The sequence below is a fragment of the Salvelinus fontinalis genome, chromosome 30 (assembly GCF_029448725.1).
Source record: "Salvelinus fontinalis isolate EN_2023a chromosome 30, ASM2944872v1, whole genome shotgun sequence".
NCBI lineage: Eukaryota > Metazoa > Chordata > Actinopteri > Salmoniformes > Salmonidae > Salvelinus > Salvelinus fontinalis.
This window is the reverse complement of record NC_074694.1, coordinates 26,622,396-26,639,805: the sequence shown is the minus strand read 5'-3', so window position 1 is coordinate 26,639,805 and position 17,410 is coordinate 26,622,396. Positions and strand designations below refer to the sequence as shown.

The 17,410-nt window shown below is 42.5% G+C and overlaps 1 protein-coding gene across 4 annotated transcripts; it reads right to left on the bottom strand.

The window, feature by feature from the left end:
• Window positions 1–1,656: 1,656 nt before the first annotated feature.
• LOC129828886 (casein kinase I-like) lies at window positions 1,657–15,070 on the bottom strand. 4 transcript variants are annotated; one of them, XM_055890162.1, is made up of 10 exons: window positions 14,577–15,070; window positions 7,629–7,739; window positions 7,057–7,205; window positions 6,586–6,814; window positions 6,330–6,500; window positions 5,941–6,089; window positions 5,610–5,796; window positions 5,365–5,504; window positions 4,661–4,736; window positions 1,657–3,605 (listed from the first exon to the last, which is right to left on the bottom strand). In XM_055890162.1, the coding sequence occupies exons 1-9, from the start codon at window positions 14,650–14,652 to the stop codon at window positions 4,704–4,706; spliced, it is 1,245 nt and encodes a 414-aa protein (XP_055746137.1). In that variant the 5' UTR covers window positions 14,653–15,070; the 3' UTR covers window positions 1,657–3,605; window positions 4,661–4,703. The 4 variants fall into 4 exon arrangements, with proteins under 4 accessions (XP_055746137.1, XP_055746139.1, XP_055746135.1 ...); XM_055890164.1 differs by having other exon boundaries at window positions 5,610–5,778; XM_055890160.1 differs by lacking the exon at window positions 4,661–4,736.
• Between the last annotated feature and the right edge of the window lie 2,340 nt (window positions 15,071–17,410).

Below are 17,410 nucleotides of genomic sequence, written 5' to 3'. Positions count from 1 at the left end.
CTGGGCATCTTTCTTTTGGTGTTTTTCAGAGTCAGTAGAAAGGCCTCTTTTTAGTGTCCTAAGTTTTCATAACTGTGAACTTAATTGCCTTCCGTCTCTAAACTGTTAGTGTCTTTAACGACTGTTCCACAGGTGCATGTTCATTCATTGTTTATTGTTCATTGAACAAGCATGGGAAACAGTGTTAAAACCCTTTACAATGAAGATCAGTGAAGTTATTTAGATTTTTACGAATTATCTTTGAAAGACAGGGTCCTGAAAAAGGGACGTTTCTTTTTTGTTGTTGCTGAGTTTAGTATTTTGATATTTTTGTCAGCTGTTGAATTCTCTATTACAATGAAGTCACTTGATGACAAGTTTACCACTTATCCCAGCCAAACACACATTGCTCTGCTCTACAAAGGTTCGCTTTGCAGTTGTAAAACTGTGTGTAGTCAGTATTGTCCTATCCTCTGTTTGTATCTTGTTCTGCCTGTCTGTGTGAGATCTTTGTATTTATGAATTCTAGATATACAGACACAAAACCTCAAATACATAATCGTGTCCATGAGCACCTTCTGCTGGGTATTTGTTGATTGTAAAACTTGCGGATTTATTCAATACGTATTTTTCTGAGATACTGTGTAGTTAGCTTCCTGACGTGTTGCTATGCCAACCTAATAAATATATTATTTAAAAAAGTGCTTGAATGGTGGTTGACTCTTCAAACGCTATAATGGGTATGTTATAAAACACACATGTTAGTTAGGCCAACTCTCCAATCATCTTAGGCAAGATTTGTGTTGTACAGAACCCTAGCTGGGGGCAGTGTATTGGTGGTAGCGCTGTGCCAAATAAACAACGGCCCTTAATAATGGTTCTCAATACCATTTGAAGTGATTAACACAATTGGTAGTGTATCTCAATTGACTGAATCATGTTTTTTTTGCTGAGGTACAGCATCTGAGGGGTGTACTACAAAGCAAGACCAAGAAGTTAGCCAGCTAACTTGCCTGAATATTCTGAAATAACTTTTGAATTTTTTGAAAGATGAGCTTGAAATGGGCACGGCCTAATTGACTCAACAACCGAACACATGTTTAGCTTTCTTAACGAAGCAGGAAAATCAAGTGTTTATTTCTGGTTGTTTATCAAAGTTTGCTGGCTAAGTCATTGATTCTGCATTGTAGTATACCCCTCGAGAGCGTTCAAGGCTGTCTAATAACGCCCTCTAAGGGTCTTTGGGCGTAACACAACCCTTTCTCACACTCGTTTGGCCAACACAGGGATGGTTTGTATTTTAGTATGATAATGAAAATCTTTTTCTTCCTCATTCTTCCCCTCTAATCAAGGACTCATTTAGACCTAAGACAAAAGGTGTCAGGTAAAACAGAGCAATACCCCTGATCTAGATCATCTCAAATATAGGGTGATAGACATTTACTAATTTATTAAATCCTCTTTGTGTCTTGAGGCATCCACAAGAAAGCCCCACTGCTTCCGGTCTGCGGCCTTCTTGGTTAGGGTTCCATAGGTTAGGTCTCTTCCCCTCAGGTGTCCAGCGTAGGGCAATTGCAGTGTGCGCATCTAGTGGTAGTCTGCACACAGGTTAAGACATCAAATATATAAACTATATATACACCTTTTCTTTCCACGTTTGAAAATGAAAGCACAGGGTACAAGTACTTCCTTTATTTACAGTTTTTAAAGTACACAAATACAGTGGCAAATACAAATGAGAGATAAAGTAATATTCTTTCAGAGCTGGTAGCTTAGTTAATTACACATAGAAGGGTGAGTCAGTGATTGACCAAACTGCCCATGGGTCAAACCATAGGATAAAATGACTACCGGTAGTCAGGAATCAGGCCTGCATTAAAATGGTTCTATAGGGGTGAACCAAAAATACACATTTTGCTGACTGAGGTTGAGTTGAATATCCCAAACTCTTGCTCCACACTCTTTGCTGAAGACCAGTAAAGAGATTTGGCGCGTTACTCTGCCCAGGTGTTGCTAACGCATGTCAGATCTTACAAAGCATGGATAGGTATATAAGGTATCAGCTAACCACGTTATAGCGATCTCGTGCCCGACAGCAGTCGATGTGGCACACAATCATTGGTTGATGCATGCAACGTCTGAACTGGGTAACGCGACCATTGAGTTGAACGTCAAAGACCATAGCCCACCCAAGAGAAGTGTCAATCGGTTCATTATCAGGAGATAGACAAAGTAAACGCAGATGTTTAGTTAAGTGCACTTGCCCCTGCTTGTAGCCACATCAGTGCAGAACCATTTAATTTCTCAAAACATGTACAAATAACACCAGTGTTCACATCATGGAGCCAATAAGAAAATATAAAAATGTCAGTTCACAATCAATTAAACAAAATCATTGTTAAATGGCTGCTATTTTAAACTGACACTAAAGTCTCTCTGTGCGAGTGCTCTCAATTTTTGTGAATTTGAGGCACTCCAACTAAAACAATCCTGCACTTCATCTTTTTGGACAGACACAGCAAAAGCCAGGGCACGGACAATGATTATGACAGCCCAAAACTGGACCGAACCAGACCGATTATAGGACAGTGATGTCACACTTTTGAGCAGACCCAATGTAAGAAACCCAACCCAAATTCACCTCAAAAAGTAAACATCTATATTACATGTATTTCACAGCTTAGAAATATTACAAATAACAGGAAATGAGCATGTAGATCTGTACAGTAGTCCATGAGAGACTGTTTTGGTTGGGGAGAAGAGAAAACCTTTACGGGGCCCTCCTATACATATACAACTTGAGCAACTTTGACCATAAAACCCCATCTAGAAATACAGATGAGAATTTCAGATGTGATTTAGAGTTGAAACCCTACACATTAGCAGTTCAAAGGGAGGCTGAGTGTTAAAACATGCAAATAGTATGTACTACAAATGGCTTTAGAGTTACAGACCAGAGCAGTGAAAACAATAGAAAACCAGCTAGTGGTCAGAGAAAACAGATCTGTAAATAAGTACAAATGAAAAGCAGTACACCCAAAACGACCCATTTAAAACAGAGCCGCAATCTTGGATCAGCTCTTTTCATATCAGATTTATTATGTAGTAATGTACAGTGGGAGTAGAAATGAGTGTCTTTATTGACAAAGTGCCATGGATGAGGAGTAGTAACCACGGCAATAACGGTGGCAGTTGTTGTCATTCCGTTTGTCGTTTCAGTCTTAAAAGAACTCTGTTAGATCGCCATCACAGCGAAGACCACAGTCTCTGCACAGGCATGGAAAATGTCTCTGGGAAAAGAGGTCGCAGATGTGGTACTTATTTCCAAGTTTCTTTATCAAAACAATTGTAAGTGTTCAGGAGAGAGTAGAGAAAGAGAGCATAGAGGGAGAGAGAGCCCGAGTGGGCAAGGAACAAGATAACTAGTGTGAAAGAAAGGAACAACCAGACACTGCCAGGTCAGGAGAGAGGTGGTCTTCCGATGGTTTCTGTAGTAGTTAGCGAGCTGGCTGCCGATTGGTTGAGCCAGGCTTGGCGCAGTCCTCTGCTGTGCCAGTGGCATTGTGGGTCTTGTCTCATCGAGGCGCTGCAGAGTGGAGGCCACCAGGAATTATGCCAGACACCAACTGAGGGGAGAAGAGAGAGGGGAGGGGTCAACTTTTATACTCACATACCTTTACAGCAGGCGGGGATCTCTACTCTCGCTTCTCTGCATGCAATCTCCATCCTATCAGTAAATATACTGAACTATACTTACATTATTACTCAATTTCATCTACACAACACTGCACTTAAATTTAAATAAAAATACCAGACGTGAAACATCAGAAGTTTCAAAACCATATCATGCATGAAGGCATGACAATAGATTAATATTGTCACCTTGCTCAGCAGTATTTCCATGTAGTGCAGAAGATATGCTGAGGGTGACACATAGTGTGAGAGATGAAGGCAAGCAGCGATGGGCCACATGGCCTCAGTCTGGTGTGTCATTCACTCATCAGAACCAGAAAATAAAATGCAGTATATGCATTCAGACATAGCAAATCTTTAGCTTGGTGATAATTTCCAGAGACCTATGAAAAACCATGCAGCATTGAGCAGTGGTAAAAGCCAAGGGAGACAAGGGTTTGAAGGACACACGCACCCACCCCTCCTATAGGTAAGACTGGGGAGTTAGGAGCAGGATAGGAACCAATGCAGTCACATGCTGGAGAATGTCAGACAGGCATCACCACAGTCCAACCACTGCAACAAGTCACAAGCACTGTGCTGAGGATAGGTCACAGAGCTAGGTAGGGTAACAGCCAGAAATAGCGGAAACACTGGTTCCACACGTGGGTTTGTTATCACAAGGTTGGAATGCACCGCTCCAGTTCTCAAGGGAGACAGTGTCAGATGCATCAGAATAACTGAGGCATCTGGTCCAATAGGACCTGGCCAGTCAGGCTCATTGAATGATCAATACGCTATGAAAGGGAGTAGGCTGGCCAGCTGACTAACAAAAGGTAGTTCCTTTTGTCATCAGCTGTTAACATTGAAGCTACTTGTCTCAACTCCCTTTCGTATAACGTATAACAGAGAGGAACGAGAGCCTGCAGACAGACAGTACTTCCCATTAGGACTGGAGGCGTGCATCCCTGGTGCTTTAGGACCCAGCGCCAGCCTCAGCGGGACTCACCCAGTGTGGCCATCGGGCCATCACACAAGGATATGGCGAGCATCTAGTTGGCGTGATTGTCGAAGGGAATGCTATTCTGAGGTTAGGGGAGGGAGAGAGAAGGCCATAGGTCAAGTCAGACAACTGGATCTGGGTCTGTAGTATTCCATGCTTACTATAACACACCAATGTGTGGGAGATAAAAACTACAACTCCCATGATCACCTGGTGGAAATGTAAAGAGATCGCCAAGGAGAATAGGGTGATGTTGCCTAAGGAGGGGCTATTTCGTTATAGTGTCCTCTTCAGTACCCTCAATCCTGGGGTGAATTTCCTTCCCTGCATCTTTTCCTTTAGTCTTGTTTAGCAGACTAAAGCCAGGGGCCTTTACTTAGCTAGTTGAAGTGCCTCCCTCCAATAAACATCTTCATGTTTATTGATGTCTTGAATCATGTTGATGCAAGCCAGGCCTTATTGATGTCTTGAATCATGTTGATGCGAGCCAGGCCTTATTGATGCACTCCTAGACTTACCGCTAGCTACTCCTTATTGAGATCCAAAGTCAAGAGACATTCCTGTTTAGGTTTTGACTATAGACAACTTTATTGGTTCTGTTCTGCATATTCCTCTGGAGGGGTGGGTCATGATGGGCGGTGGTCGTATGAGGTCAGGAATGTTCTGGTGAGGGCCGAGGGGGTGCGTCTGGGGATGGGACGAGCTTGTACCTGTGAGGTGGACATGCGAGAGGTGTCCTGGTGTCCCGTCAGGTCGGACGAGGAGACGTTAACGGGAGCTCCCCGGTGAAGCCGCATGCTCACTTTTCTCTCCCGTTCCATACCGGACGCCGGTCGTGGAGACATGTTGGCTAGAGGAGAGACAGGAGAAACAAATACTTCCTGACCATGACAAGAGACAATCACATTATTATGTAAACCATACATCAAAGTGTGTGAGAGAGAGAGACACTAACCTGTGTGTGAGGTGGGTGTGAGGGGTGTAGGCGGCGCCGGATCCTGTGTTCCTCGGGGTCGTCCTGAGGCGGCTGGGAGTCCCCTGGCCCCAGGGTTTCTGCCGTGTCTCAGCCTATCCTCTCTGTCCCTCCGCTCCCGCTCCGCCTCCTCCGCTGCACGGTTGGCCCCCTTGGAATTAGGGGCAGTCAGAGGGGTAGAAATGGAGACTAGATCAGAAAACTGCCACTGAGGTACCATTGGCTAATGGTTAAGAGGCTTATTAAGATGTGCAATAAAAACAGTATATGTTTAATAGATTGTTAATTAACAATGAATAGAGGCAGTACTCACAAACTTGAGCATGTTCCAGTCAAAGACGTAGTCGTAGGAGAAGCCCTGTCTGTGGAACAGGTTTCTGAACAGCTGTCTCAGGTACGAGTAGTCCGGCTTGTCATCGAACCGCAGAGAGCGACAGAAGTTCAGGTAGGTGGAGAACTCCGCTGTGAAGAGGGAGAAAAGTGTTAGAATCCTTTATTATCATCCTGTAGGGGAAATTCTTTCACATTTTACTTTACAGGGTCACAGCATGGCCTCTGAAGAAGTGCAGGAACATTACAGACAATCAAATGGACAAAGACAATCCTACACTGTCATAGATATCCATACCTAAGCACAGAGTAGGAGTGTGTTTGTCCAAATCAACTATGCTAAAACCAGGAATGATAAATCAGACTACTTACAGGGGTATCCCTTGCAGAGCACCTCGATAGGGGTGGACATCTTCTTCTCGCTGATGCGTTCGTACTTCTGCCTCTTGGTGGCGGCCTTGAGGCCCTGCCAGGGCAGAGAGCCCAGGTTGAAGTACATCAGGACGTAACCCAGAGACTCCAGGTCATCACGACGAGACTGCTCTGTAGAGAGAGGGAGGGAGAAAGTCACACACTGGCCCTGTTTGAATAGTGTGTGGATCAATGTCCAGGTGTGTGTGTAACCTACCTATCCCCAGATGTGTGTTGATGGATGCATAGCGTGCCGTGCCGGTCAGGTTCTTGTTCTCGCGGTAGGGGATGTGCTGGTGTGTGCGGGCGTCGCGGTACTTCTTGGCCAGGCCAAAGTCAATGATGTACACCAGGTTGCCCTTCTTGCCCAGGCCCATCAGGAAGTTGTCAGGCTTCACATCTCTGTGGATGAAGTTCTTAGAGTGGATGTACTCAATACGACTGATCTGAAAAATAAATGTTTTTTTTCACATACATAAGAGCAGGAGTGAACATTACTCCTTCTGGAGAGCTTTACTTTGCGCTTCTAATTTGCTAACAAATAATAGCTAGCGAACATGCAAGCAACTTTCATAGCATATAGTGGTCATAACTTCAGAAGATACAAGTGGCCCTAATAGCCAGCATAAGAGCTGAGTATTTAATGGTGGTTGGTTGGTGAACACCAGCTCCGTCTGTTGTGTCTCACCATCTGGTCAGCCAGCAGCAGGACAGTCTTGAGGCTGAACTTGCGGGAGCAGAAGTTGAACAGATCCTCCAGACTGGGGCCTAGCAGCTCCATCACCATCACATTGTAGTCTCCCTCTGCTCCACACCACTTTATTGTAGGGATGCCCACTGTAAGGGAAGAAACACACATGGGAGGTTAGAAGTGGGAAAGCAACTGATGACTTCAACTTAATCATGGTCAGTTAATCTGTTTTTAAACCCATCTCTAGTTCACTTAAATCCCATTCTCTATTGGGTTTAATGTGATTTCCTGTGTGGTGTTTCTCTGGCTCTGTGATCGGATGACAGGTTCCACTGAGTCCACCCTCTCAGGCTGCTGACTGGCATGACTGGACTGACTGACTCATGTGGATGACTGCCTGCCTCCTTGTCCAGCGATGTGAAAACCACATTAACATGGGGGAAGTTGAGGTGGGGGGAGCACGAGAGCAATGGAGAGGGTAGATAGGAGAGAAAGAGGAGAGATAGACCAGGACTGATAGCCCACAGCAAGGTCTGGCCCATGTATTATGGTTAAGACCCAGGTCTCACCTCCTCCCTGCATCATCTTGTAGATCTTGCTCTCGATGTGGAGCTGTGGGTGCTTGGTCTTCACACATTCCAGCTTGATGGCCACTTCCTCTCCCACTGAGATGTCTGTGCCTGGGGGACAAAGAGAAGGACTATCGATAAAAATGTATGGAGATGAATAGAGAGCAGTCAATTACTGATTTTGGTTCACAGAGCATGATTTATGCTTAGAAATGTTTATGGCCAGGATGTTTTTTTCCTGACCACGAAGGGAGGGGAAACTCTGGGCCCTTGTGATGTGCATGTCCCTGCTGACTGAGCATTGCAGCACAGACGGGGGATACACAGTGCATTCAAAAGTATTCAGACTAGGGTTGCAAAGGGTCGGAAACTTTCCGGTAAATTTCCCAACATTTTCCATGGGAAGTTAAGCCCGGGAATTTAGCTGAAATTCATTGAAAAAGTTAGCTTATAACAGTGAACCTTTTTGTGGGATACACACAAAGCAATTCTTGTGGCATATTTTGGTTACACTATCCCCAATTCAATGGAATTGCAACCCTCTGCATGCACAGTACATTCTTCCATCACATGTACAGCTGATTCTCAAGATCTTGCACACTAATGAGATGCTATTGAGCCCACGCTACTACACTGTCTGAGCCAAGGACTACATGCTTTCTGGTAAGTTTTGATTACAAAACATATTGTGGGGTGAACATATTTTATATGACATACATCATTTTTTGTTAACTAGTAAATAGTAGCCTACAGCAAAGTGTGTTTAAATCGTTTCTAACTTGTTAAAATCTGCTAGTTTGTTTTTGCTACCATGTGTGTTTTAGCTTGCTTGAGCCTGCTAACTGAGGAGTGTTAATTCACCTGTTTCCATACATATTTCATTTAAAAAGCAAATAAATCGTACAAAGGAGTTGTTTAATCTAACTGCTTAACCTGTTGAGGATGGGGGCGCTGTTGTGACTATTTATGCTAATCGTGTAATTTTTGAAACGGCTTCCCACAAAATCCTTGATCGTACAATATGCATATTATTATTATTATTGGATAGAAAACAGTCTATAGTTTCTATAGGAGTTGAAATTTTGTCTCTAAGTGGAACAGAGCCCATTCTACAGCAATTTCCCTGACATGGAGTCAGATTTCAGAAATTTTGGCCCCTGATCTGGAGTCAGTTAAAAGGGCACTGTTATTGCTATGAGTATACGGACACTGCTTACGTCTTCCCCTGGATGCCTTTACGTGATGACGATTTCAATGGGGTCGATTGCGCGTTCACAGGCACTACAAATTAAAAAACCCTGAGGCTAGTCACTCTTTTGGAGCTGCGTCATGCGCCTAGAGGACACCGACCCGCACCTGTTCCAAGCATTAGTGGAGGGAGTAATATTACTCGGGTCATGTTTCTACTCGTTATGGGAGTTAAAAACATCATAAGGTAGTTAATTTAAAGCGTTTTCTGGCAATTTATATCCGTTTAGTGCGATTTTGGGACATTTATTTCTGAAACGCTGTGAATTGCTGGGCACGCTTCCAGTTCATCCCGAACGCAGTTGGCATTTCCACATGGCAAGAGGACAGCTTTCCACCAAAAGACGATTGGACCCAAGAAAGGATCCTTTGCCCAAGATACTGATGGAAGAACAGCTCAAAGTAGGACATTTTTATTATGATAAATCGTGTTTGTCGAAAAATGTTAGTGGCTTAGGACGCCATGTTTTTTGACGTAGCTTCGCTTGGCGCAAACTGTATTGAAAAGTAAGGATAATTTAAAAAATGTAATTCCGCGATTGTATTAAGAATTAAATTGTCTCTCAATCCCTGTCCACCCTATATTTTTTAGTCACGTTTATGAGTATTTATGTATAAGAGTAGATCACTGTCTAAGTGGCGCACGGACATTTTCTCACCAGCTGGGCTACATTTCACATTGTCTAACCATGATTTTGGTGGCTAAATATAAACATTTTCGATCAAACTCTATATGGATTGTGTAATATGATGTTACAGGAGTGTCATCTGAAGAATTCTGAGAAGGTTAGTGAAAAAATTAATATATTTTGGCGATGTTGACTTTTATCGCTCACTTTGGCTAGAATCAATGCTGGGCTGCTATGTGCTATGTGCTATGCTAATATAACGATTTATTGTGTTTTCGCTGTAAGACACTTAGAAAATCTGAAATATTGTCTGTATTCACAGGATCTGTGTCTTTCGATTAGTGTATGCTGTGTATTTTTACGAAATGTTTGATGATTAGTAAGTAGGTAAACACGTTGCTCAATGTAGTTTTTCTAGTCCATTTGTGACGGTGGGTGCAATTGTAACCTATGCCATCTACCTGAAATATGCACTTTTTTCTAACAAAACCTATCCCATACCATAAATATGTTATCAGACTGTCATCTGATGAGTTTTTTTCTTGGTTAGGGGCTATAAATATCTTAGTTTAGCCGAATTGGTGATAGCTACTGGTGTTGGTGGACAAATAAAAGATGGTGGATTATGCTAATGTGTTTTTAGGTAATAGATGTACATCTTTACATATTGTGTCTTCCCTGTAAAACATTTTAAAAATCGGACATGTTGGCTGGATTCACAAGATCTGTGTCTTTCATTAGCTGTATTGGACTTTAATGTGTGAAAGTTAAATATTTAAAAAAAATATTTTTTTTGAATTTCGCGGCACTGGTTTTTCAGTGGGGGTGGGGGGGGGGGAGTGCCGCTAGCGGCACCCTCATCCTAGACAGGTTAACTATTTATCTGTACATGGAGTTGTATATTTGTTTTTTTTGTGCAATTTTCCCCCCAATCATTACAGGAAAATGCCACGAGCACTATCTGATGTGTGGAGACATTTCACTGCAGCTAATGTAGAAGCTGTGTACATTTGCAAATACTGTGCCAAATCATATGTGAAGAATGCAACAAAGATGCAGAATCATCTGGCCAAGTGCATAAAGTTCCCTCAGCACTCACAACCTCTGACAAGTCCCTCTACTTCTATTCGAGGTGAAAATGATGAATCAGACACCTTATCGATTGCAACAGCTCATGGTCCTCCTGGAATCAGAAGTTTTTTTGACTCAATGGAGGAACAGTCAGAGAAATGCTGATGAATGTCTTGCTCGAGCATGCAACTGGGTCACCTCTGATGCTCACAGGCAATGTGTATTGGAAGAGATTTCTGAATATTCTCCTCTCAGCATACACCCCTCCAACCAGACAGTCTTTATCTACTAATTTGCTAGATGCAAAGTTCAACCGAGTTCAAGCAAATTATAGAGAAAGCAGACTGTATTGCAATCATCTCTGATGGGTGGTCGAATGTTCGTGGGCAAGGAATAATTAACTACATAATCTCCACACCATAACCAGTATTCTACAAGAGCACAGACAAGGGACAACAGACCAGGGAAGGGGAGTAGAGAGTGAGTCGGGGCCCATCCCTCCCTGCACAGTGGTTGTCACTAGTTACCAGAAACAAAAAATCCAAATGGGCAATATTATACAAATCAATATAAACAGAAATGAGCTTTCTGGTCTTAATTTAAAGTTAGGCATGAGGTTAGCAGTGTGGTTAAGGTTAAAATCAGATTTTAAGAAGATAAATTGTAGAAATGCCCATTATTATGACTTTGTGGCTGTGGTCATTTGTGTTGACCCTGCCCAGCAACAGTGAAAACATGAATTCAGAGTGACTCGAGCAGCTATAGAGGGCCAGCAGAGCAGGGACTATAGAGGAACATTACCCAGGGACATGAAATTATGTTTAATATGTGAAAAATGGTCCAAGGTGTTACATAGGACTTAGCTTGAAGAGTTACAATGTAAAACACTTTAGTACTGGGCCTACCTCTCTTTGCGCTGCTTGCAAAAGGCCCTTTTCATACAAAGTGGAAAAAAAGGGCAATATGAGTTAAAAAAAATAAAATACATTGAAGATGTGCACATTTGCTGCGCTGTATGTTAGTAGAGGGAAACGGGAGCTTTTCATATCTGCCATTTCATTTCAAAAGTAGGCTTACAGTACATGTGTGACTCAGAACATTTCCTGAAAAGCACTTTACTTAACACCTCCATGCACGCACACACAATAACATGTTGAATGAATCATACATGTGGTTACATAAAGGGGAATGCATTAGTCGACACTGGAGAGCAGAGCAGAGGGAAATACAGCTGACTGGAGCTTCCCTTCCCCTCTGTGTGTGTAGGACGGGTCACCACACACCTGTGTGTGTGTGTGCCCCCCCCCCCCCCAAACTGACACCTGAGGAGTACGCAGAAACACACAGGTGACCTAGGATAGGTGCAAATCCACCCCTCGCTGACATTATATTGTCTGTCCCATTACAAAGCCTATTACAATGGATAAGAACGAGGCACTTGGGACTGACATGATTCATAACGGTTTAGCCTTCCAAAACATGGATTACTTCATGTGCATTGAGAAAATACAGTGTTTTTTTGATTGTTTTAATCTACAGAGTTGGCAATCAAGTCTGTATGCTCTAGCAATTAAAACACATTTGAACAAATTGTACTTCATGTGTACTTCAAACTATATGAACTCAACATAGTTCTATTGGTGTCAGAATGTTTTAATGTTTCAATATTTTCTAGGCTTGATGAAGAGGCAGGCAGCCTAGGAGAGATAAAGATGTTCTAGGCCTGGTTATACAATCCAGCTAGGGTGTCAAAAGGAAAACAACCACGCCATATCCTTTGTGGTTTGGAGCAGTGGTGGGTGGGGTGGGCTGGATTACCTTATTAAAACCACGTCTCTTATTGCAGGTTTACTCCTCTAAAAACATCTACTCAGCCCTACACCATTCATGTCTGTTGAGTTGGACATGCGGTTTCTCATCTGCATACTTGACTTGGCCTCTATTGGTTGACCCGTCATCATATGTTGCTTGTTTGTTGTTCTTGAAGCGCTTTGAGATTCTATGAAAAGCACTATAGAAGTTTAATAACTTATACATGTGCAACACAATTCATATATCGACCATAACTGCAGCCATGCAAGAACATAGAAATCTACTTTTCCCAGTCAGTGTCTCTGAACCCGAATATGCACAAACAGTGCATTTAACAACTCAAAGACGGGAATAACATTTGCCACAAAATGTTTCCAGTCAGTATCCAAATGACCCAATCCTTTCAAAACAAAACATCCAACAACAAGCAACTGAGAAGCAAGTCAAGCAGCCTTTTGGCCTTACATGGGGTTTAGAACTATTTGTTTAGAAAAGGGGAAGAGGTGGCGGGATGGGGTTTGGAGCTGTGACTCGTGACAGGCTAGTACAGACAGACAGGACATAGATAGAGCAGTAGTAGGCGTTAAACATCTGACTTTCCCATATCATGTTACACACAGACGGTTTGTGAAACAACGACATGGCTGTTAGAAACCTTGCTGATGTCGTCCACATCAACAATAAGCTCTTTCTGCCTGTATACACTAACTGCCATGTGCTACAGTAGTGCCAAGAAGCTGGACAATTGTGTCGAACCCTGTAGCTGGACAAGATGTGCTACTGTGCTACTGCTTCAACTCAACAAGAGGAATTCCTACAGTCACATGAAAACACATACAATGAGGATAGGACATACACCAAATTCAGAAACTCTATGAAGCCCTATAAAAACCCATTTAGCATTTAACATAGGAATACTCCTCCCTATTACGCATAGGAAAACACGACTCCACAAAGCATACCAGCATTATGACAACAGTTACAGTTATGACATGACAAGATTCAAACTCACTCTTACAAAAACAGGAAGTGTTCAGTGACCTTTGTGACAAAAGTATGTGTAAGCTAAACCCTGGAGGTGATGATAACATATCAGAATGTAATTTCAGTTGGCCTCTGACTGATGATTCTGGACCACTGGAAAAAACTGAGTGCCCAGCCTCTAAACACACACTAAAACACACCACACAAGCTACAGTCAACACAACTGCTAAGGGGGAGTTGACCCCTGCCAAGACTGAGTGACAAATGGTTGAAACTAGCCACAACAATGCATTACAGCAATGTTACCTTAAACTAGACAGAAATACTGTCATTGATAGTAGCTCGCCTAAATTCTAAGACAGCCACCGCAGCAAACAAATGGAAGCTACAGGACAGTACACTTGTACTGTGACTATAAAATGGGTAACGTTAACTAGTTCAGAACTTCACCATGCTTCATCCTAAAAATGTGGGCAAGTGCCACTGCCTGGAGGGCAGAGCAGAGAACAGGATATTTGGCTAGCTCTACTGCAGCTAACGAACTGCCCTTCATCCCTTGAAATTTGACAGATGGGATGTATACTGGCAAACTCAGTTGGGGTGGGTGACATGTCCTTCAGTATGTCTGTCAAGTGAACTCTGCCTTTAAAAAAAAGCCTCTATCCATCCATGATTCAGCAGGGGCATGCCTATGCTGTTTGAAAACCAAACATTTAGTAGACATGAATAACAATCAAGCAGTTTCCAGATTACATTGACTAGGTAGGTAGTCATCTCTGAATTAATAATGACAATTAGGCCTAGCTGGTTACCTGCTTGGCTTTAGCTGTCCTGCAGTTTTGTGAAACTGTCATGGGCTTTGCTTGGATAGAGGCATCTCAATTTGACTAGCTAACGTTAGCTGGTTAGTGGCTATTCTAACGTTATTTCCTCATACTGACTGTATATAGCTAGTTAACGTTACTGACTTGCCAAAGGGACAAGAGGTGCTGAGAATTGACAGCTTGTTTTATGTTATTCACAATCCAAGCAACATGTACAACGTAATGTTGCGAAGGTAATGTTGCGAAGGTAAGCTAGTTTATCAGGTTAGTGAAGGTGTTTGGTAACTAGTACAGCAGCTAACGCTAACTAACTAGCATACGGTAACGTTATTGTGTAGCTAATATTGTTGAGAATTTAGCTATTAATTAACGTTACTCACCTAAATAGATGTCTCCAAAGGATCCACTTCCAATTTTCCTTCCCAGCCTGTATCGGTTTCCCACTCTTAATTCCATGTTTCAATGTTATTCTTACGAAGCAATCTTCAGAATGTGTTGTTTTGAAAAATCCACCCTGGTGTTTTTGTCCTCTTTAGTTACCTAACCACCCCAAATATAACCTTACTTTGCTGGTATACAAACTCCTTTATTCAGACACCCCCCTCCCCTGAATAATAGAAGATGATTCAATTGCTTCTGTAACAATCCAACTTTCACCATCCCTTTTATACCTATGTCTTTTTCAGAACACAACGATATTGGTATTGCCAAAAGCTTAGAACGTGTAGACTATGTTCTTGCTTTTTAAAATATAATCTTTCCCGAAATGAAGCAGGATGGAGACGGATTTTGATGGAAGCTTCTTCCCCACTGTAGGATTGTCCTTCGTTGTGGACTGGCTGTTACTCGCCTGTGACATCACTTGTCCTAGCAACCCTGCGCAGGTCACATAAAAAGGGACGGTGCATTGGTCTTTGGAAATTATAAATTATTCTAGTGTTTAGACCTACATTGTATCAAGAAAGACAAGATTGATACACTGAATAAAACAATCAACCCAACAATACTAAAGACATACTAACATTTTTATAAACAGGACTTCTACAGTCTTTTCATTATAAAAATCAATATGGGCAATGATAGTGAAACTGAAAAAAGTGAGTCTGGTCACACAGTATGTTGAAGTTGCCCCAACTAAGGCCATTATGCGCCCCAAATGGCACAATATTCCTTATTTTGTGTACTACTCTCGACCAGAGACCTATGAGCCATGGTCAAAAGTAGTCAACTGGGGAATAGGGTGCCATTTGGGATGTTGAGACTGATGTAAGGTGTTATGTAGGATAGGATAGGATTTTTGGGTCCCACTGGCGTGATGTCACAGTGGCGAAGGCAGGGATGTACTGTGACCTGAATTTGAGGCCAAATCAACAGAGAGGACAACAACAGAAAGCAAACACAGGCAAGCAAGCACATGCGTACCAACGTATGTGCGCATGAAAGCACACATACACGCACGCACGCACGCACCCCACGCACACACACACACACACACACACACACACACACACACACACACACACACACACACACACACACACACACACACACACACACACACACACACACACACACACACACACACACACACACACACACACACACACACACACACAATAAACAAACAGATAGAGATAGACAAGTTATATCAGGGATAAGTCCTGTCCTGCTCTCTCTCAGTAATCCTGTGACACAGCCACTCGTCTGGGGCTGAATAGACCAAAATACCCTAAATATACAGGATTATTTAGTAAGGGAGCAGGAAAAAGGCCAAATGAATCCATAAACCTTGCATGGCCTAGTTGTTTTGTATTGTGCTGGGGGAGCTTGCATGTTGTAATAGTTGGTAGGCACATCCATTACTTTGCCATTCAGAATTCAAACAGTATCAGTTCTTGTTCTACTCAGAATTAAATATTCAAACTGCAGTAAAAAACTGATGATGAAGGCTGTATGCATAAAAGAAAACATACCCTTCCTGCCGTGGATGGAGCATGAGAGAGGTGGAAGTAGGTTGATAAGCTCACTCTCTCTCTCTTGCGGCAACATCTCTGATGACTGCAGTTATTTCTGCTAAGTAGGGAACTGGGTCAGCGTCAAACTTTTCCTTGGGACATATTATCTGAAGGGATCCATGTAGCATAGACACAAATCACTGGCCCATGCCCACTGCTCTGTGCAGGGTCAGGAGAAGCAAATGACCACAGGCTCCTATTCATACTCTGTCTACTGCTCATATAGGGATGGCTCCTATGGTGTTTTGTTCAAAATAGAAACATTTAGTTATTCATTTATTCATGATATTGCCATTAGTCATGTTTTCCCATTTTCCTACTTCAATAGTATTTGTTTTGATTTCTGGACTCTTGTTCAAGATGCCTAAGCAAGTCAGGTCATTGAGATCAAGACATCCCACTGGGCACACACTGGTTGAATCAACATTGTTTCCACGTTATTTCAATGAAATTGGTGGGATGCTGAGATATGGTTGTGTCGTGCATGTGAATACATTTGTGTGTGTGTGTGTGTGCGTGTGTATACATTTGCCTGTGTCTCAGGCACAGGAAAACCATCCTAAAAACTTCAATAGGCCTCATTGTACAGTACACACAGTGCCTTCGGAAAGTATTCAGGCCCCTTGACTTTTTCCATATTTTGTTACGTTACAGCCTTATTCTAAAGTGGATTAAATAAAAATAAATCCTCAGCAATCTACACACAATACCCCATAACGACAAAGCGAAAACAGAAATCCTCAGCAATCTACACACAATACCCCATAACGACAAAGCGAAAAGAGAAATACCTTATTTACGTAAGTATTCAGACCCTTCGCTATGAGACTCGAAATTGAGCTCAGGTGCATCCAGTTTCCATTGATCATCCTTGAGATGTTTCTACAACTTGATTAGAGTCCATCTGTGGTAATTTCAATTGGTTGGATGTGATTTGGAAAGGCACACACTGGTCTATATAAGATCCCACAGTTGACAGTGCATGTCAGAGCAAATACCAAGCCATGAGGTCAAATGAATTGTCCGTAGAAGTCTGAGACAAGATTGTGTCAAAGCACAGATCTGGAAAAGGGTACCACAAAATGTCTAGGAGAGTAGTCAGGCTTGAGGGAAAGATGAACGGAGCAAAGTATAGAGAGATCCTTGATGAAAACCTGCTCCAGAGCACTCAGGACCTCAGACTGGGACGAAGCATCAGT